At 38.5% G+C, this 22,825-nt stretch overlaps 1 protein-coding gene and 1 pseudogene across 3 annotated transcripts; one reads left to right on the top strand and one right to left on the bottom strand.

Moving 5' to 3' along the window:
• Positions 1-2,387: 2,387 nt before the first annotated feature.
• LOC103581240 lies at positions 2,388-2,776 on the bottom strand (annotated as a pseudogene).
• Positions 2,777-7,550: 4,774 nt separating this feature from the next.
• UBE2T (ubiquitin-conjugating enzyme E2T (putative)) lies at positions 7,551-22,576 on the top strand. 3 transcript variants are annotated; one of them, XM_008563125.1, is made up of 7 exons: positions 7,551-7,597; positions 18,496-18,662; positions 19,384-19,453; positions 20,695-20,800; positions 20,915-21,013; positions 21,169-21,252; positions 22,212-22,576. In XM_008563125.1, exons 2-7 carry the CDS (start codon positions 18,554-18,556, stop codon positions 22,356-22,358), a joined length of 615 nt encoding a protein of 204 aa, XP_008561347.1. In that variant the 5' UTR covers positions 7,551-7,597; positions 18,496-18,553; the 3' UTR covers positions 22,359-22,576. The 3 variants fall into 3 exon arrangements, with proteins under 3 accessions (XP_008561347.1, XP_008561348.1, XP_008561349.1); XM_008563126.1 differs by lacking the exon at positions 7,551-7,597 and adding an exon at positions 8,134-8,178; XM_008563127.1 differs by lacking the exon at positions 7,551-7,597 and having other exon boundaries at positions 18,589-18,666.
• Positions 22,577-22,825: the final 249 nt, after the last annotated feature.

The following is a 22,825-nucleotide window of genomic DNA, read 5'->3' as shown; positions in this document are numbered from 1 at the left end:
AAGTCAAGGGTTCAGATCCCCTTACCATCATCTTTATAAAAAACAAAGTGGCCATGGCCAAAAGAAAGGAAGCAATTATCCAGATAATCCACATCATGCTTGCATAAAGATAGATATTTTAACCAAATAATTCAGATAATTGTACCACTCATTCTCTATTTCACAGAAGGAGAATCAGTCATAAAGTGGTTCAGCTATTGGGGTCTCCAGTCTCATATTTAGAAAATAATCTTTTGTATATCTTAAGAGTTCTTCAGGGGCTGGTCAGTTAGGTCAGTTGGTTAGCGTGCACTGCTACGACACCAAGATCAATGGTTCATATCCCCAAACAGGCAAGCCACCAAAAAAAAAAAAAAAAAAAAAGCTCTTCAGATCATAGAGAAACATATTGTAACTCTTTGGAAACTGACTTGTAAAAGAGTTCCTAAGCCAATAAAGGTCCCTTGTCTTCATTCAAAGAGATGGTTTCTCAACAGGCTGTTTTGACCTCAAATCTTTGAGCAGCTTAATGTCTAACTGAATTTGTCTAGTACTGGGTGTACCTATTCAATTCAATTCAACTCATTGCCAGCCCTGTAAGTGGGGAGGAATGCCTATATTGTATTTGCAGATGTCAAAAAAAAAAAAAAAATCCATTGTTGTCATCCCCTTCTCCTATTTCAACAGATTACTGAATGTGAGGAGTGCATTAACTGAGAGATGTTACATTTCACAAACTGGGGTTGTAGTGAAGAAAGAAGGGAAGGCAACAAGGTGGCCAGTCTCAGGAGGTCTCAGAAAAGAGTTTACCTGATATGGGACGATCTACCATGAGTGCTTTCTCAGGGTCATATTAAAATGTTTATAGTAAGGACCAGACTCAACTAACAGTGCCACTTTGAAAGAGACAAGGCTAATGAGTTACACTAAGAAAACTATGCTTTGATAGAATAGTGATTCAAAAAAGGAACACATGGACTAGAAAGCTGGATTCTATTTCTCTATACTCTAGGAACCCACGAAATGATTTCTTCCAGAATCCAGATTTCAATCTCCTTCACATCCCAAATGCATACATTTGAAAAATAAGAACTCACCTTCCCATTTAAAGTTTAAAATTTAATTCGTATTTAATGTGGTTCTCTTAGCTTCTATCTTATTTTACATTCAGCTCCTTATCAAGTGGAGGAATAAATAACAACACTACCTGACACACCTACTTCAGAGGCTCACTGCTGATACTCACATAAGGTAAAACATATGAAATCATTTTTGAACAGTGAAGCACTATATGAATATTAGTTGTTATTTTATGTGGCTCACTGCTATGTGCAGAAAAAAAATGGATACAAATAGGGTGAAAAGATAAGTTTCTTCCACCTGAAAAAGGATTGCAAAGATGATGAAGGGTAATTTTAAGTTATTGGCTAAAAATAGCTAAGGAAGTGGTTTGACATAAAGTTGAATTATTATTTAGAAGTGAATCCTCATGCCAACACGTTAACTTTGCACAGACAGCAGAAGAAAAATAAGAAAGATTAAGAGTGGGTGTCCAGCTTTCAGCTCACCAAAATAACTGATGAATTTCCATTTGGGGAGAGAGGGTAGAGTTAGTTATGACAGTCAGTATAAACAGAATATTGTTGCATAAGGTTAGAGAGGTAAAGATGTTATTATCAAGCACAGATCATCCACAATTCACATACTATAGTTATATACCGTGCATATGATTTCTAAGAGGGCTTTAGAAAAAAATTTAAAAAGAAAAGCTATTCCATAAGTTTTAAACAGACAGAAGTGATTCAGTAGCTTAGTTCTCCATAGGAAGCCAGAAGGGAGGTAGCACTGATGGGCAGAAAACAAGACACCCATAACAATGAAGTAAGGAGAGTTCTAGGAGCTATAGTCTTGAGGACATACAAACTGTTGAAGCACTACAAATCAGCAAAACAAAGGTGTGGTTCTGGAAGATCTGCTAGCCTTAACCGAGTATGGGGAATTTACTCTTTAAGTGATCTAAGATATTCTATAATGAGGTCACACAAACAGAAAACTGAATTTTCTGAAAGGGCGTCAGACAAATGATACTAACTATGCCTATGAGTGACATGGTGTACGAACACACGAACCATACAGAAGGGAAGATGACTAATCTATGGGGATAACACCAAGGACAAAATCAACAGTAACCATGACGACCAAAGTAGGTGGAGGGAAATACAAACACTGACCAGGCAGCGGGGTGACAACGTTCCTTCAGGTAGAGACCCCGGGGTCGGAAAAAGACTTAATTAGTGGAGGAAGCTGGCCAAGAATAAAACCGACTAGCCCAAAGGCGCAGTGTCCACGCAGGAGGGCTCAGCGGTGACACTAATACTCTCCATGGGGCGGCTCAGAGGGCCACAGGCTCATCGTAGGAGACTGGGCGTCTGTGAAACCGAGAAGGGAGTTACCTGGTGCAGGGCTGTCAAGCCGTCCACGTTGACCGTGTTGATGTCGGCACCTCTTGCCAGAAGCTTTTTCACCTCATCGGTGTCTCCACTAGAGCAGGCGGCCAGGAAGACAGCTCCGTCCTCGAAGCGGACCCTGGGGCTCCCGCGCCGCGTCTGTCGCCCCGCGCCCCGTCGCTCCGCGGGCTCCTGTTCCGTCAGCGAGCCCCGCCAGCGCCGAAGCTGCTCCGCTCGCCGCATTCGCGCCGACTCTGCCCGCTTCCCGCCCAGGTGCTCCAGCTCCGCCATTGCTCCGGCCTCGGCAGCTGCTGCCGAAACTACCACCGCTAGATTGCTGTTGTGGCTCCGGTTGCTGCTGTCGCCTCCCTTAGAGCGCTTCAGCTGGGAGCAGAAGGCGGAGACCCCCGCACCGCCATCTTTACTCCTCCCGCCACTCTCACCTCCCGCACTCTCCCTCGGCTTCAATACGCAGGCGCTGCCCGGACCCCGGGTCATCACGGGACTTGTAGTAAGTGATCTGCCCTGAGGGCACTCTGTGCCCAGGAGGGAACTACAAATCCCTGGATGCATCGGAAAAGAGGCGAGACTGGCTGCTCCCTCCTTCGCCGCGGGACCCAGCAGGGTCACCTTTGCCCTAAAGCTGGCATTGTCTCCAGGACTGGTGTCATCCCCTTCCTCTGGGCATTTCGGGAGTTGTAGTTTATTCTTGTTTTGACTACTAACTAATCTTAGCTCCCTAATTATATATCACATCAGTCCTTTGGAGTGGAAAGGGGTCAGTAAATATTCCTATTTTCTAGTGGGGAGAACTGGACATAAGGTACTTGAAAGACTGGAATCCAGATCCTGGTTCTAAATCTACAGATTTGTTAACATGTATTAATCACAGTAAATGTGAATGTGCATGAGGAGGAGGAGCATACATACAGAGTTCACAATTTCTCCTGAAATGAGAATCATACACTGGGAATCATACACTGAAGAAATAAATGAATCAACGAATCAAGAGCTTCAAATGAAAAGTGACATATGAACGCAAAAAATTATTGTATAATAATACTGTATCTATCCATCAATATGCTTAGTTGGGTGTTTTAAATACTTTATAAATAGTAGCGAAGTCTTATAGCATCTTTATGAACTATCACTAACAATGTACATAAAAATAATCAAGGTGTAATAATATATACATTATATAACCTCATTTTCCTTGCTACATGCGTTTATTTACAATCATCATAGAACTTGCCAGGTCTCATCATTTATTGCAATTAAAAATCCTTTATGTGGGCCGGCCCGTGGCTCAGTCGGGAGAGTGCGGTGCTGATAACACCAAGGCCCCGGGTTCGGATCCCATATAGGGATGGCCGGTTTGCTCACTGGGTGAGCATGGTGCTGACAACACCAAGTCAAGGGTTAAGATCCCCTTACCGGTCATCTTTAAAAAAAAAAAAAATTCTTTATGAGATATACTTTGTAACTTGTCAACATAGAACCTCTTCTTATTCCTACTTAGCCTCTTGCTGATAGTTAAAATTGCGCTCAAGCTCCCAAATGAAACTCTCACTGAAGGATAAAAGAAAAATTGATATTAAATCATATAGAAAGGAATACTCCTAGAAGTCTAACCCTCTTCCCAATCGCTGGTATATGATAGCTGCTCAAAAAGAAAAAAGAAAATAATACATATATATATATACACACTAGTATATAATTTAACCTTATATTTTACTGACATACTGGTCTTCTAAAAACTTAAACTAGGATAAATTTTTCAGAGATCGATACTGTCACATTTCTTTCGGCTGTATTCTTTTTGCATTCAGAAACAAGAAATATCTAGTTCCACTTGTATAAATAAGCTAAAATTGGCCAAGTCCAAGTCCAAGTTAAATTCTTACTTTCCCACGAGTCAGAGCTTAAATTTCAACAGGAAGAATTCAGCCTCAATACCAGCAAGTTCCAGAAAGCAGGAAGTACTTCCTTACTATACCTTTTTCTTTTTTCTTTTCTTTTTTTGCTTTTCTTCTCCATCCCCCGACCCCTCCCCACCCCCACCCTCACCCATATGGTGGTAAGAGTGTAATACCTCTTTGGAGATAAGTAGCTCAGTTCTTTGCATAATGCAAGTACACACTTACCCAGAGGGAGAGGAATATATCTTCTGGCTATGTGATTACTGAAAGTAGTAATAATTATTATAATCTAATTAATTTAACAAGCTCAGTAAAAAAAAAAAAAAAAAAAGAATTATGCCACAAAAACATTCGTACCAATAATGATTTGAAAAGTTTTTCAAAATAAAAATCATATAAGTTTTTTTCTAAAACGTGTTTCCCCAACCAGGGCTTTCTAAGCATAAACTTATACAATCGGCTCATTAAAAAAAGTATGGTAGTTTGAATTTCCTTAATAAACACTATATATTTTTTAAATACTATATTCTAAAGAAAATATACTTGTGTTTTATGTACAAGTGACTAAATCCTGACAAATAATCCTGTGTACAAATAAAATACTATTTTTGTACTTTTCAATGTACTAAGTGAGCCAGCTATGATGCGCGAAGGAATTTTTTTTTAATCGGTGGCTGGCCATTAAGAAACTTCTATAAAATAATAATTGTCCATATCCACACTTTAAAAAATAAATTATAAAATTAGAATACATCATTTTTAAAAGCAATAATACCTGTAGACACAGTTTCTATTCTTACCAGTTAACATACCTCCCCCTGGTGGACAAATGGAAACTGTACACTTAGCTCATGGGAGTTTTTTTGCTTTCCTTTGCTTTCTGTTTTTCTTTCTCTGTCTCTGTTTCTTTTCTCTTCTTTCTTTTTCTTTCTCTTTTCCTTTCTGTTGCCAAAATGATAGTTATTTACTTGTTTTATCATACCATCTCTCTTTTCCACCATACTCAATACAGTTCTTGCTTTTTCTAAGACCTATTTCTCAGAGAACCACCCAAGGAAGTTATCAGTAATTGAGATACAATTACAGTTGGGGTAGGAAGAAAATAGGGGAAGACATTGAAAGAATTAAAACATAAAATATCAGTAGTAAAATAAGCAGCAATTGCAGAATTAACGACAGAAAAGACTTCACTACATTAAGTAAATGTTTCTTTCTCTTTTTTTGTTGGCAGCTGGCCGGTACTAGGATCCTGTTACCTTGGTGTTATAAGGCTGGCACTGTAACCAACTGAACTAATGGGCCAGCCCTGCAATAGTAAATGTTAACAATAAAAGCAAAACCCAAACAGCTAGCTGGATATTATGTCGAACAGCAACAGGATCCTTTCTGTTTGTTTTACAATTTCATAATAATTTTCATAATAACTCATAAGCTACTTTTCTTAATTTTTAATTTTTTTTTTTTTTAAGATGACCGGCAAGGGGATCTTAACCCTTGACTTGGTGTTATCAGCACCACACTCTCCCAAGTGAGCCACGGGCTGGCCCTCATAAGCTACTTTATTTATTTATTTATTTTTTGTCTTTTGTCTTTTTTCCGTGTCCGGCAACGGATCGCAACCCTCAGTGTTGCCCCCGGACCGGGCCGGGGACCGGCAACGCGATCGCAGGCCTCGGTGTTGCTCCCGCGCCTCGCTCAGCCAGTGAGCGGGAGCCAGTCTGTATGTGGGATTGTTGCCCCCGGACCGGGCCGGGGACCGGCAACGGGATCGCAGGCCTCGGTGTTGCTCCCGCGCCTCGCTCAGCCAGTGAGCGGGAGCCAGTCTGTATGTGGGATCCGAACCCTCGGACGGGAGCCCCGCAGCGCTTCCCAAGCGGCGCACTATCCAGTGCGCCACTGGGCCGGCCCTCTCATAAGCTACTTTGGTTGGTGCATTCCTACAACCAAGGTGAGGAGCCCCAGGGTAGAATCACAGAATCCTAGTGGGTCTCTTGAGGAGAGAAATCATACCATGCAGTGGTTAATGGGAGAGCAGTTGCTACTTAACACTAATTTGGAATAAATGTAGAAATCACTTCAGGGGCCAAAATTATATTGGTTTACAAGTTTAGGGAGAGGCAGATTGATCATTACTCCTATGCCACTGTTCTAAAGCTACATAATAAGCTGAGAGTAGTGAGATGAGGGGTTTTTTTCCAACAAAGTAGTAAGAATCTGTATATAAAAGGTGAGGTTAATGATCTAGTGATGATGGTCTTAAAGGTGTGGCTAAGGAAATTTGGAAGTAGTTTAAGGAGTAATTTATATGCAAGACTGTTGTAGTATAACATATATACTACAACATATTGAGCCTATTTAATATAAAGGGCTATTTATATTGAGCCTATTTAATGTAATAACTCACTCCCAAGGCTAGTAAAGCCCTAAGCACTTTCTTTAGATTCAAGTCAGGTCTGAGACATTTTTTAGCTCTCATGGAGCGTTCACTTTGGGCAGGGGCAGCTCTGAGAAATCAAGGATGGCTTAGCTATAGACAGGTCCTTCCTTGGTCTGAAAGTTCCACACTTCTAGAGTTAGAAGGCGACTTAAGTCATCTATCCCAAACTTCCACCCAATGCAATTCTCTCACAAGTGATTACCTAGTGATGATAGCATTCACTACCTCCCAAGCTTACCTACTTCCTCTTCTGAGTTCTAATAATAGAATGCTTTATTGACCTCAATTTTGCATCCCTTTAACTTTCATCTACTGGTGTTAGATGTGTTCGCCGATATAGTAAAATCTTCCATGTGAAAGATATTTAAAATACGGTAAATGAAAACAGCCATCACGTATTCCCTTCTCCAGATTAAATATTTTTGGTTCTTTTCATTGTTCCTCCTATGAGGTTATTTCCAGCTCCTTCCCCACTCTGGCAAACAGAGCCGATCTCGTGACCCAACTTGTGACCCCACGGGTCACCCCAGGTTGTGCAGCTGGGACAGCGCCTGAGAACGTGACAGCAACCAGCAACCGAGTGTGGGAAGTTGAACGGCGGCTCCCGGCGCGCGCTCCAATTCGAATGCGGCGTGAGCGGAAGCCGTCTGAGAGCTCTGGCCAATAGGCGGTAGCGCTCTTCTCCCGCGGGATTGCTGTGGGCCAATAACAATCCTTCCAGGGCGGGGGCGGAGCCAGGTCAACAGTCCGGGCTAGCGCAGGCGCGGGTACGCGGTTGGTCCGCGCGCGCTGCACTGTGAGGCTATTTCGCGCAGGTAAGAAAGGGGGGCTTTCCGGTTCACCTGAGAGAACGCACCCTGGAGGAGGTCGCTGTGGGTCTTGGGGGAAGGGGTACCTCGTTCTGCCTGCCTTGGGAGTTTTCCTCTCGGCTGAAAGGAGAGCCTCAGAAAAGCCGCCGCTGAGTGGAGGCTCTTAGGTTATTTTGCCAAAGAAATCGTAGTCGGAGCTCCCCCGAGCCGTCCTCCTGCCACATCGGGGACAAATTTGCCATTGTGGAAAGGACATAACTGTCCTGTACTCGCTGCACCTGTTCTTTTTCCTTCTTCAACATCCGGTCCAAACCCATGTTTTGTTCAAACTTTCTACACGACTGTAATTTTTCAAAAAGTAAAAAGACAAGGGACCTGCCTTCAGGGAATTCGTCCTAATGAGGAGAAGGTGCCGGACGTGAATTACAACACACGATGCAAATAGATGGGGGAGCGCAGAGAGGATGAGGTCTGAAAGGTGTGAAGGATTGGGACGCACTCCTGGAGAAGAGGAAGACGTTGTAGTTTCATGTGTACCTGTCTGTAGGCGTGAAAGAGAACGAGACTTTCATGGGCAACAGGAATAGGTCAGTGTGGCCGAAGCATAAATTTGTGGGGTGTAGTTACTGGATATGAGGCTAGAAAAATGGGTTGGGGCTAGACTGTAAAGAATCTTTATACCCAGAAAATAGGCAGTAATTGATGGCTTTTGAGTCAAGGAGTGCCATAAACCAATTTATGTTAATGTAATGAGACTGGAGTCTGCTTACTTCCCTGGGAGAAATTGTCTTGCTTTTCTCACCCTATTCTAATCCCTTTACCATGGCTTTCCACTGCGTTCTCATTTTATATAAAGGTACACTTTATTCTTGTGGATAGATTTTTTTTTTTAATTATAATTGGTTCCCATTATCTGCTTACTGAGAGAACAGTAAGGATCTGTATATAAAAGGTGAAGTTAATTATCTAGTGAAGTAACTTATCTCCAAGAGATGATGGTCTTAAAGGTGTGGCTAAGGAAATTTAGAAGTAGTTTAGAGGGTAATTTATATGAAAGTCTGTTGTGGCATAATTGATCCTATTTAACATATTAACTCATATAGTATTATTATTTCTACCCAAATATTTCTGAAAGAGTATGTTAATTGTGGGGGAGCACCATACCTGGAGATTAAAAAAAAGAGAGAGAACCAAAGGACCAAAATTGGTTTTTGCAACACAGGTCAGGAAAGTCTCTTGACCCAACCAATACACAATACACAAATTTAGTCTCCTTTGAACATATTCCTATGGTTAAGATAGATGCATCAAAGTTGATGATTATCATAAATTACAACCATCCAACTAACTGTACAATCTACCTACCAGGTAATCTTCTGATTATTATTAGTTTCCTGAGTAGAAATAACTTAGGGAGAGAATGTGTGGAATGAAAATTTTTGCTGTAGTTTTTACAAATTAATAAATTGTCCTTCTGGTTAGTTTAAGTTTTTGTGAGAGAGTGTGACATGAATTAGTCATCTAAGCCATGCTGAATGTAGGTTGACTTCTGAAAACCAAATCCTAAAATGTGCTGACCATGCCAAGACTGTGTTCATTTAAGGCCTTCCTTTAAAGGTGACTTTTTTTTCATGACATCCCCAGTTGATCTCACCATTTATTTGAAAAAAATTAAGCCAGGCAGTCACCTAATTAAAAAGAAAATAAAATAGGAAACTTGCCCTCAAAGAACTTTCTAATGGAACAGAAGACAAGTTATTAATTACATATATAGTATCATGGATCTTCATTTACTAGGGGTCTGTCTTGAGATTTTTGAGTCTCCAAATGTATTATAGCATTTGGGGCTGGCCTGTGGCTCACTTGAAAGAGTGTGGTGCTGATAACACCAAGGCCACGGGTTCGGATCCCATATAGGGATGGCTGGTTAGCTCACTGGGTAAGCATGGTGCTGACAACACCAACTCAAGGGTTAAGATCCCCTTACCGGTCATCTTTTTAAAAAAACAAACAAACAAAAATGTATTATAGCATTTATTTTTCCTCATAAATTACTGTAAAATATAATTTGGAAATGTGAACAGTATATACTCTTATTGTCTGGCTGCTTTCATTCAGCATGACACTTTTGAGATTCATGCATGTTGTGTGTATTGATAGTTCATTCCTTTTTTAGTATAGCTATGCTACAATTTGTTTATCCATTGGTTGTTCCCAATTTTTTGTATCAGCTATATTAAGGTATAATTTAAAGTGTAGAATTCAGTGGTTTGTAGCATATTCACAGAGTTGTGCAACCATCACTGCAGTCCATCTTCTTCACCCCCAAAAGAAACACTGCCCAATAGCAATCACTTCCCATCCTCTTCTCCCCCAAACCCTAACAAGCCACTAATCTGTTTTCTGTGTCTATGGTATTGCCTATTCTAGACATTTCGTGTAAATGGGATCATACAACATATGGTATTTTGTGACTTGCTTCTTTCACTTAGCATAATATTTTCTTTTTTTTTTTTTTTTTTTTTGTCTTTTTCCGTGTCCGGCAACGGATCGCAACCCTCAGTGTTGCCCCCGGACCGGACCGGGGACCAGCAACGGGATCGCAACCCTTGGCGTTGCTCCCGTGCCTCGCTCAGCCAGTGAGCGGGAACTGGTCCGTATGTGGGATCCAAACCCTCGGGCGGGAGCGCCGCCGCACTTCCCAAGCGGCGCACTATCCAGTGCGCCACCGGGCCATCCCTAGCATAATATTTTCAAAGTTCATCCATACTTTAGCATGTATCAGTACATTACTTTTTATTGTCAAACAACATTCCATTGTATGGACGTAGCCTATTTTATTTGTCCATTCTTCATTGAATGTGCATTTGGGTTGTTTCCATTTGTTGGCTATTACAAATAATGCTGCTATGAACATTCGTGTATGAATTTTTGTGTGAACAAAAGTTTTCAGTTCTCTTTAGTGTACACATAGGCGTGGAATTGCAGGATCATAAGTTAACTCTATGTTAAACATTTTGAGGAACTGACAGACTGTTCTCCAAAGCAGGTGTGTCATATTGCCTTTCCACCAGCAATGTATGAGTTCTAGTTCCTTCACATCCTCATCAACACTTCGAAGTTATCTTTATGATTATAGCCATTCTAGTGGTTTTGAAGTGATACCTCATTATGGTTTTGATTTTCATTTCCTTAATGATTAATGATGTTGGACATCTTTTCATGTGCTTATTAGCTATTTGTATATCTTCTTTGAAGAATTGTCTATTCAAATCTTTTGCCCATTTTTAAAATTGGGTTTTTTGTCTTTTTATGATTTAATTATTTATGTATTCTTGATACAGACAAGTTCTTTATCAGGTATATGATTTGTAAATATTTTCTTTCTTCATGGTGTACTTTGAAGCACAAAAGCTTTTAATTTCAATGAAGTCAAATTAACCTTTTTTTTTTTTTTTCTGTTGTTGCTTGCGCTGTTGGAATTATATGTAAGAAGACTTTGCCTAACTCAAGGTCATGAAGATTTATTTGTATGCTTCCTTTTTATTTCATTTATCTCTTAATTTTTGCCAGATACAAAATTCTAAGTCTACAGTTTTCTTTTTCCATACTTTTTTTTTTGAAAGCCTAGTCAAGTGAAGCAGTGGGAATGGAGAAGGAACAAAGAAATCTGTAACTGGTTGTGATCGATTAGTTGTAAACACCTCTCTGCACTCAGATTTACCTCCCTTCTTTAAAGATGTCTTCTGGCATGCATTGTTTCTGAAGAGATATTGCTGCCTTTTTATATCTTTGTTCCCTCTGTACATAATGAGATGTTTTTTCCTCTGTCTGCTTTTAACTTTTGTCTCTCACTTTTTTTGCAATTTGGTTAGTAGGTGTTTTCGTGTTTTCATGTTTCTTGTGGTTCATTGAGCATCTTGAATCTGTGAGTTTACAGTTGTTACCAAATTGTGTGAACTTCTTCGCTATTATTTTTTCAAATATCCCCACCCCAACCCCTTTTTGCAACTCCAGTTACAAGTCAATTAGGTTGATGTTGTCTCATAGCTCACTGATATTCTGTTCAGTTTTTGACAGTTCTTTTTCCCTGTTATCATTTTAGATTGTATTTATTACTATGTCTTAAAGTTCTGTAATCTTTTCTGCAGTGTCTAATTTGCTGTTAACCCTATCCAATATGTTTTTAATCTCAGACATGGTATTTTTCATTTCTGAAAGTTTAATTTGGCTCTTTTTTTTTTTTTTTTTAAAGATGACCGGTAAGGGGATCTTAACCCCTGACTTGGTGTTGTCAGCACCACGCTCACCCAGTGCGCAAACCGGCCATCCCTATATGGGATCCGAACCCGTGGCCTTGGTGTTATCAGCACCGCACTCTCCCGAGTGAGCCACAGGCCGGCCCTGGCTCTATTTTTTTTTTTGAATCTTCTATGTTTCTCCTTAACATGTTCATTCTCTTCTCTATTTCTTCAACACATAGAATATATGTATATAGCTGTTTTAATTTCCTTATAATTCTTATCATTGTTCATGTATATGTAATATGTCTTTTCCTCTGCTTTAAGACTTTCTTCTTTATCTTTGATTTTTAACAGTTTAATTATGACACACCTAGGTGTGGTTGTCTTTGTATTTATTCTGCTTGGGTATCTGACCTTCTTTTAAATCATATTTGGAAAATTTTCACCCAATATTTCTTTAAGTTTTGAGTATATAAAATACTAAAAATGCCTCATTCAGTTTAAAGAAAATGATAGAATTAATATACAAAACAGCATAAGACAAAAGTGGGGAGTTAATTCATTCCAAGGTCCTTGTATTGTTTGGCAGGAGGGTAAAGGTACCAGTTAAATTTAGACTTTTTTTTAAGTTGTAGAAGACATATCATTTATTGAATACAGTTATTTGTATCTGTAATTGATGTACATTTGATTTAGAAAAGAAACTTTGCATTAGGTCACCACAAAGCAGATTTACACACTAACATCAATTGTAGAAAAACACAAGAAAGTTTCCATGTGATTCCAATAGAGGTACCCTTTCCTTTTTCACAAGAAAACCAAATATTTTTTAGAAGTTAAAGCTATTAAGTTTACCAAAGTAAAAGCACTTTAAGCAAAAAAATTTTATTAAGAAAAAAGCACTTTTTCTCATTTTCTATTCTTGGCATAAATTTTCATTCTTTCCACCTAAACCCCTCTTCAGTGTCATCCAAAACTTAAACTTCTATTTTTGGATTAAAAAAACCTGTTTACATGTGAACTGTGCAATTCGATCACCCTTTTTGACTTCAAACTTTTCTTTGCCAAAATTAAATGGTGTAACAGCAACATCTCTGTAATCACCTAGGACATCCTACATCTATGAAGTGTTTTGCAGCGAAGACAGAACATGGAGCTACTCTTCCATGACACCCAGAAGGAAGAGCTATCTGTCTTTTCACAAGGGCTTTCTCCATAGATGGTACTGTATAATCATAGACACTGTACAGATCATAACCCATGGCCCATGCAGGCCTCCTAGTGGGGGTTGTCGGTGCTTCTAAACCACATGCCACTGCCTCCGCAGGCCAGGCTTGCTGGAGGAGATGGCAGGTGTCTCTTCAGAGCAGGACATCAGAGAGATCAATTGGAGGCAAGAGCAGAGAAAACAAGAAAGCTCAGGATGAGCCCTGTGGCAGAGAACATGCCAAACTCTAAATTTTCAGCTTCAGTCTTTGATAAATTAAATATGTGTATTAGGGGGCCGGCCCAGTGGCGCACTGCTACAGTGCGCCGCTTGGGAGCGGCGGCGCTCCCGCTGAGGGTTCGGATCCCACGTACAGACCGGCCGCTCACTGGCTGAGCAAGGGGCGGACGCAACACCGAGGGTTGCGATCCCGTTGCCGGTCCCAGTCCGGTACGGGCGTGACACTGAGGGTTGCGATCCATTGCCGGTCACGAAAAAAGACAAAAAGGAAAAAAAATATATATATGTGTATTAGTCCGTTTTGTGATGCTATAGCAGAACACCTGAGACTGGGTAATTTATAAAGAACAGAGGTTTATTTGGCTTATGATTCTGGAACAGCTGCATCTGGTGCGGGCCTCAGACTGCTTCTACTTATGGTGGAAAGCCGCAGGCAGCCTGTGGGGACAAGCAGATCACATGGCGAGAGGAAGCAAGAAAGAGAGAGGGGGGAGGTGCCAGGGTATTCTAAACAACCAGCTCTCACGGGAAATAATAGAGTGAGATCTCACTCAGGCCCCCCTCCCCCAGGGAGAGCATTAATCCATTCATGAGGGATCTGCCCCCATGACTAAAACAGCTCCGAACACTGACTGCCACATTGGGGATCAGATTCCCACATGAGTTTTGGTGAGGACAAGGCATCCAAACTCTATCATTATGCATATTTAAATCTGTGTGGTAATTTTTAAAAGTAACACAAATACAGATTATAACTTTGAAGCTAAGAGGGAGAAAATGGAATGAAAAGATAAATCAATACAAAGGCAAAGAAAAATAAACTTAGGAAAAAAAGATAAATGGAAAATACAATAGAAGATGGTAGGAACAAATCTAAATATGTCTGTAATTATAGTGTGGTAGATTGTTTCCAAAGATGGTCATAATTCCTCCCAGCTCTGTCTCTATGTCCCTTTGCAATGTAATTTTGCCATTCCTCCCATCAAAAAATGGAATAGAGATGAAACCATCCCAGATAAGGCCTCCTAGTCCAAGCTGCCAGTAGAGCCTCCAGATGACTGCGGCCACATAAAGAATCCTAGGCAAGACCTGCAAAAGTACTATTTAGTCTGAGCCCAGCTCATATTGCTGACTCACAGAATTATGAGCAAGTAAAATGGTGATTGTTCTAGTTCACTAAGTTTTGGGTGGTTTTACAGCAATAGATAACTGATATATTGATAAATATGAATGTGTTAAATATACCAGTAAAAAGATAAAGATTAGAAGATTGGGTTTTTAAAATCTGGACACATACAAAAGGCACGTCTAAAACCTAAAGATATAGAAAGGTAGAAAATGATATCTCAGGGAAATACAAACCAGAAGAAAGCTGGAATAGTTTTAATATGAAACATACATTAAGAAAAAAACATTACTAGAGAAAGAGGGTTCTCTAATAATGATAAAAACTATAATTTGCTAGGAATATGTTACAATTCTAAAATTATATGTCTTAGCCTCCCTAAATATATAAGGCAAAAATCAACAAAACTATAAGGAGAAATTACAGACTTACCATCACAGTGATCTATCAGTTAAACATCACTCTCAATAATTGATAAAACACCGGAGGAAAAATATTAAAAAGGATGTAAAAGATTTGATCAACGTGATTAACAAGTATATTTAATGGGCATATATATTGAACCCTGCCTCCAATAACTTTGGGATAGACATTCTTTCAAAGGACACATAGGACATTTATGAACATTGACTACATATTTTGCAGTAAATCAAAGACTCAACAAATTCAAAAGGAATAAAAAGCAACATATTAGAAATCAATAACAAATAGGGCTGGCCAGTTAGCTCACTTACTTAAAGTGTGGTGCTGGTAACACCAAGGTCAAGAGTTTGGATCCCCGTAGTGGCCAGCTGCCAAAAAAATCAATCAATCAATAACAAATATAACTAGGAAACTCTTGTTTGAAAATTAAGAAAGCTGTTTCTTTCTGGGTTTTTTGTTGTTATTGTTGTTTTTAAAGATGACCGGTAAGGGGATCTTAACCCTTGACTTGGTGTTGTCAGCACCACGCTCTCCCAAGTGAGTAACCAGCCATCCCTATGTAGGGATCCAAACCTGTGGCCTTGGTGTTATCACCACACAATCCCAAGTGAGCCACGGGCCGGCCCAGAAAGCTGTTTCTAAATAAAGAAGAAACCATAAGGGAAATGAGAAAATATTGAGAATGGGAGAATATTCTACGTGTCAAAACTTTGGGAAGCAGTGGTACTTAGAAGGCAATGTATAGTCTTACATGTTTACAATTGTAAAGAAGAAAAATGAAAAATTAGGCATACAACCTAAGTTTGAAAAAGGAAAAACCAAGAAAGTAGAAGGATAGAAATATCCTAACGATAGGACTAGAAGTTACTGAAATAGAAAATAAATTTTCAGCGCAGAGGAACTATAAAACGTTCTTTGCAAAGACTGAGAAAATTAATACATTCCTGGCAAGATTGATCACAGAAAAAAAAAGTGGCACAGGTAAACAATGTTAGACATGAATAACCACAGACAGGTACTCTCTATACTAAAAAGATAACTTTATACAAATAAAATTTTTTTTGTTATAAAATCATTTTAATTGAGTTCTTTCCACATTCAGGCCATCTGGACTGGGCAATGGAATGTGCTGTGGTCACTGTTTGGTCCACAATTACAATACTATACAAATAAATTTAAAACTGGATGAAATAGATAAATTTGTGGAAAAATTTATTTTGCCAAAATTGACTCAAGAAGAAATAGAGAACTTGAATAATACTGTAATAATCAAAGAAATTGGATTTGTAGTTAAAAATTCTCTAAATGAAAACACCAGGACCAGATGAAGTTCTGCCAGACAACCTAGAAACAAATTATTTTCCAGATTAGTCCACAATATGTAAAAAAAGAAACAAGACTCCCTAAATATTTTAGAAGGCCAGCATAACCTTGATACCTGATAAGGACAAAATTAGAATTATAGACCAATCTTAACCCATCAGCATAATGTTGAAAGCTTTCCCTTTAAGGTTAGAAATCAGATAATACTATCTATCAGCTTTTCTGTCCAACATTGTACTGAAAGTTATCTCCAGAATAAAAGACAGGAAAAAGATTAGAAGGGAAGAAATAAACTGGTTATATGTGGATGATATGATTGGCAATGTAGAATTACCATTCCCATTCACCCCCAAATAGATTTGTTATTAGCATTATTAAGGTTTTAGTTTAAAAAAAATCAATTATATTTATATATACCAGCAAAAATAGGTAGAAATCATTTTTAGAAAGACAAAAATATAACGTACTTATGAATAAACCTAACAAAAATCAGGTAAGGCTTTATAGAAAAGATATTAACCTTTGAAAAGCATCAAAAAAGAATAAAACATATGTTCATGGTTCTTAGAACTCAATGTCATAGAGATCAGTTCTCCCCAAATTAATCTATAGTCAAGGAAATTACAGTCCAAATCACAAGAGGGTTCTATGTGTGTGTATATATGTGTATACTCATATTTGTGGACTTTAATGAACTGATTCTAAAATTTATATGGAAGAGCAAAGGGCCAAGAGAATCAAGACATTCCTGAAGAAAAAGAACAAAGTGAGTAAGGTATACAACATCATGTTGGACTTTAAACATATACAATTTTTACTTGCCAGTTATACCTCAATAAAGCTGGGGGAAAAATTTTTTTATACTTTTTTTGGTGGTGGGAGGGGAGCGTGGATGGCTAGTATGGGGATCCAAACCCTTTACCTTGGTGTTATAACACCATGGTCTAACCAACTGAGCTAACCGGCCAGCCCCCAAATTTTTTAAATAAATAATGAAAAATAAATAATCTATAGTAATTGAAACAGTGAGGGTACTGGCTAAAAAATAATTCAGTTGGCCAGTGGAACAAATTCAAAAGTCCCAAAACAGATCCACACATATATGAAAATTTAATCTATAGTAATACCAGCAGGAAAAGGATGGACTTTTTCAATAAATGGCACTAGGACAATTGGTTATTCATATGTGGAAAATTTTTAAATTGGATGCCTACCTCACTCACTATATACACATCCTAATCTATTCCTAATGGATTAATGATTTATATGTGAAAGGCAAAATTGTAAAAAAATTTGAAGAATATGTAGGAAAGTAACTTTAAATTGGGGGGTAAAGAAGAATCTAATACATAAAAAGTACAAATGTAAAGGGAAAGACTTTAAAGTTGATTACATAAAGAGTGTGTTCTCAAAAGACCCCATGAATAAAGTGGTAAGACAAAGCGCAAACTGGGAGATGATATTTGTAATGTGTATCAAAGGACTGGTATCCTTTGGTAGTGGTTAGAGGGAGAAGTAGAGATACGAAGGGTGTTGAATGGATGTGAGGGTGGATGTTTTTTAGATGAGAGAGACTTTGAACATATTTGAGTGTTGATGGGTAAGAAGGAAAGATTGGAAATAACTAGAGAAAAATGAAATACTTTTTGTTTGTTTAAGTAAAGAACACTTATATTTTACTAAGACTTTATCTTGAGAACCTAACTAAATTGTGTTACCACCTCCCGCCCCATCTTGAAGAAGGGTTAGTACAGTGAGTGTTGTAAAGCAGATATGAACAGTTTGAAGGATTGGTGGAGGAGGATCCCTGAAGAATTGGGAGGATGCGGAATCCATAATACACGAATAGAACCACAGACATTTAAGCATTAGCTTTTAAATATCTCAGAATGTTGACTATCTGTGTCATTCTGCTCAGGAAGCATATGTAGACTCCCTCACACAGCTAGTATTTGTCAAGGCCCTTCCAATGCAAGGCGTGCTAAGGATGCAGTGGTGAGCAAAGTCAGACCCAAGCCCTGGCCTCATGAGTTCATAATTTACCAGTGGAAGCAGACATTAACGTAAAACGTATAGTGTTTTGGGTTTTGTAGAACTTTTTGCATTTTGTATTCTTTATTTTAAAAACTTATTTGCGTAAGTAGATTTAAAAAGTTCACAAAAAGGAAATGGAAAAATCTCAGACTCCCTTGTCAGAATAGAGATTAATAACAGGAATCTGTCCCAGAACAGGGCCAGAAGAAAAAAAAAGAATCCGTCCTTCACCAGATTGAAGCAGCGTGCTGAAAACTCCACAGTCACCATTGCTGACTATTTCACGGTTGCTCCTTTTCTCCCCCAGTGCCTCCCAGCCAGCTCTTCGTGCGGAGTGGTGTGTGTGATTCCTTTTACTTGAGATCATGCAGAGAGCCTCACGTCTAAAGAGAGAGCTGCACATGTTAGCCACAGAGCCACCCCCTGGCATCACATGCTGGCAAGATAAGGATCAAATGGATGATCTGCGAGCTCGTAGGTATCACATCATTTGTTTGATGACAGTCACGAGGCAACTGAAATTCAAATATTTGTATATTCTTCTAAAGAATATAAAGAATACTGAAATTCAAACATTTGTATATTTTTCTAAAGTAGGAACCAATTACAAGGTTAAAGTGCCCTACCCCGATTTGTTTACATTCATAAAAGATTTGCTTAACAATCCTTGCTTCTCTCTCTCTTTTTTTGGGGGGGGGTGGTGGTGGCTGGCCTTGACCTTGGTGTTATAAGGCTGCACTCTAATCAACTGAGCAATGGGCTGCCCATTTCTTGCTTCTTTGACTTTAATAATTTATTATATCTTTTGCTGATTTATAGACAAAATTTGGGCATCAGCTCTGAAGCAGCATTTAGACCAAAGATCACCATATCAAAATCTGAGGCCGGACAGGAAACAAATGATTAGAATACTGCAGTCCAAACAATATAAATCTGTGGGTTGTATTTGGTCTTGAGGTCAGCATTTTGCAACTTCTGTTTTAGATCTTCTGTATGTCCTTTGTTTGACACCATCAACTTTTTGGGTACATCAACTTCATGGTGCATTGCATGAGGACTTACTAAAGCCCTGAGAGAGAATTATTGTCCTAGACCTAGTTTCTCTATTAGGACCATAGATCTCATTAGGTCTATATGGTATGGTAATTCAAATTATCTCTGATTCCCTTTTAAATTTTCTTTTTTTTCTTCAAAGAAATATTAGGTGGAGCCAGCACACCTTATGAGAAAGGCGTGTTCAAGCTGGAAGTTATCATTCCTGAGAGGTTAGTGTTAATTAGATTCTCAACCTATATGGTAAAACATAGGTATTAGAAGACAAAGCAATGTAGTAGATAGAAGATTAAATGTAGGGGTTAAAGAACCTGGGTTTTAAATTAATTAGATTCTCAACCTATATGGTAAAACATAGGTATTGGAAGACAAAGCAATGTAGTAGATAGAAGATTAAATGTAGGGGTTAAAGAACCTGGGTTTTAATCCTAGTCTTATCATGACTTAATGTGACCTTAGGCAAGTTATTTTCTCTCTCTGGAGTTCAGTTTCCTTCTCTAAAATAATGAGCTAGTTCACATCTAAAGAAACACCCTTTTTTAATTATGGTAAAATATACATAACGTAAAATTGACCATATTAACCATTTTTAAGTATACAGTTCAGTGGCATTAAATACATTCACATTGTTGTGTAACCATCACCACCATCTATCTCCAGGACTTTTTTATTTTCCTAAACTGAAACTATACTCATTAAATAATAACTCCCCATTCCTCTGTGACCCCAACCCCTGGCAACCACCATTCTACTTTCCATCTCAATGTTCAGGCCCCTTTTAACTCAAGTTTCCTTTAAGGCTCTCATCAGGTAAGTTATAGTTGTTGTAGTTTTGTATAGAATGGGGAAGGGAAGAAATGAGTATCTAACTTGAAACACAGACATCTATTCACCAGGTCAGATCCTGGCCAAACTTGTTAAAGTCCTGAAAGAGTAGCTTAATCATGTGGCACATCAGTTCTGAAAATAGACTGGGAACTTTCCAAGGTTTATGTCTCACTAAAGAGACATGATAACCAAATGCAATGTATAAACCTTAATTGGATCTTGTTTTGAAAAACCCCAGCTGTAAAAAAAAATTAGGAAAACAATTGAGGAAATCTGAGTAGTAAATGATATTTGGAAATTTTTTAAGTATAATAGTGTTGCAGTTATATAGGAGAATATCCTCATTCTTAGGAAATACATGCTGAAGTATTTAGAAGGTGAAATGGCTTAAATCCAAGTGGTGGGCATGTGGGTGTTTTCAATACTTTATTTCAATTTTTCTTATTCATGAATTTTCATAATAAAAGTTTGCGAAGAGAGATTTGCATCACAAAGGCTGTCTTCCTGATTATTTCTATATTACCAGCATTATTTTTTTATGTATATTAGTGACCAGGAAACTATTTAAAATATATTAAGAAGCAATATTATAATGAAAATTTTCTGTTGTCCTATGCATTCAAAGGTATCCATTTGAACCTCCTCAGATCCGATTTCTGACTCCAATATATCATCCAAACATTGATTCTGCTGGAAGGATTTGTCTAGATGTTCTCAAATTGCCACCAAAAGTGAGTGGTGGGTAAAGGGTTGACTCTATGGCCTTCTGTTTTCTTCAACTATAAAACTCGAATTAGAGTATCACATTCTAATATGAAAGCAACTGTTTATGTGTGTGTGTATAGGGTGCCTGGAGACCATCCCTCAATATTGCAACTGTGTTAACCTCTATTCAGCTGCTCATGTCAGAACCCAACCCTGATGACCCACTCATGGCTGACATAGTAAGTATCCCCATTTCCTCTGCAACACATATCCTACTTTCTCTATGCCTCTAATGTGAGGTATAGAGGATATGTGAGGATAGCTGCAGCAGCTGCAGCATACCACTGCAAATTGTTTTTTTCTCCATTAAGCCTTTCCTTTGATTTTATCTCAGTCCTCAGAATTTAAATATAATAAGCCAGTCTTTCTCAAGAATGCCAGGCAGTGGACCGAGAAGCATGCAAGACAAAATCAGACGGTATGATGTTTTCTACTATTTTCTGTTCAATACGTGTGTATGTATCTATACGTGTGTAAAGTTTATTAAATTTCCCAAATTTGTACTGTACTCTAGAATGGCTAGTTGATCTTCTTCCCCTATTACAACCTTCTAAATAATTATTCAACAAAATAGCCTAGTAGCTCAACCAACAGTAGATTTTTTTCTAACAGTTGTCAGTAATTGGCAACACTAGAGGGCAGGTGGGCATCTGATAAATTTTTTTTATATTCTTGGGGGTAGCAGGGACACAGAGGAGGTGACTCGGATTCTTCTTTTCTAAACTTTTTTTATTTTTTAAACACTGAGATTATATTTGCAGGAATTGATTGCATGAATAGGGAGGGGATATCGGGTGTTGGGCACTGTGGAATTTACATTTCTTATGGGACCATTCATGGAAAAAGGGAGAAGGAAAAACTTCTCCAGTTTGAGTCGATAGAGTTTCCTCATTTAACAAAATACAGGGCCGGCCTGGTGGCGCACTCTCTGGGAGCGTAGTGGCGCTCCCACCGAGGGTTCGGATCCCATGTGGAAACCGGTTCCCACTCACTGGCTGAGCGTGGTGCGGACGCAACACCGAGGGTTGCGATACCGTTGCCGGTCAGTAAAAAAGACAAAAAGGAGAAAAAATAAATAAATAAATAACAAAATACAAATTGCAAGAACAGAAGATTAGCACATTCTGGTTCTTGCTGAGTTGCAATATCCATCAGATTGAGTTAAGTAGCATTATGTATTACTTGTAAAAAGAAATTAAAAAATTAAAACATAAAAAATTGAGGAAGATTCTTTTAGAGGGAATATCATATACATGATGTAATATATAAATCTTACAACAAAGAAACACCTGGAAATAATATTATAGAGCTTCATTTTCCTCCTTCTTGGCATTTGGGTGAACCTTGTTGTGTTTTACCTTATCTGCTCCTTTTTAGGCTGATGAAGAAGTGCTTGATAATCTACCAGAGTCCAGTGACTCTGAAGTACAGAACTCAACACAGAAAAGGAAAGCCGAGCAGCTAGGAGGCATACAAAAGAAATTTCTTCCTGATGTTAAGGGGGTTTGTCCTGGTCCATCTTAGTTAATACATTCTTTGCCATGGTGGTCTGATTTGCCTACCTTTCTTGGATGTTTTTCTTTGTATTTGATGACATCATAATTCTTGTATCCTGTAAAAGACCCTGTATGTTTATCTATTCTGCTCTATTTGGTTGTCTGAGTGTAGTTTGTTTTATTTATCTTGTACATACATATTTTGAAACCATTTAAACCTGAAAAATAAATAATCATTTTAATGTTGAGTGTGTATTTATCCTGAATGTGTGTCTGGGGGTGACCAGAAAGCTATATAATCAGAATGTTAAAATGTTTGGAATTGTTGTCTTTTATTTTTCCAACTTACCACCATCACTAAGGACACTGAATGTTTGACATAGATGTAAAATAGCTGTTAGAAACAATTCAATTACTCCTAGCCTTTCAGAGATTCTACCTTTTCAGAAGTTTTACACAAGATAGGAATAGGTAATATACCCTATTGTTAATTTT

This window comes from Galeopterus variegatus, unplaced genomic scaffold (assembly GCF_000696425.1).
Source record: "Galeopterus variegatus unplaced genomic scaffold, G_variegatus-3.0.2 Scaffold12631, whole genome shotgun sequence".
Classification (NCBI taxonomy): domain Eukaryota; kingdom Metazoa; phylum Chordata; class Mammalia; order Dermoptera; family Cynocephalidae; genus Galeopterus; species Galeopterus variegatus.
This window is presented reverse-complemented; position numbering and strand designations above follow the sequence as displayed.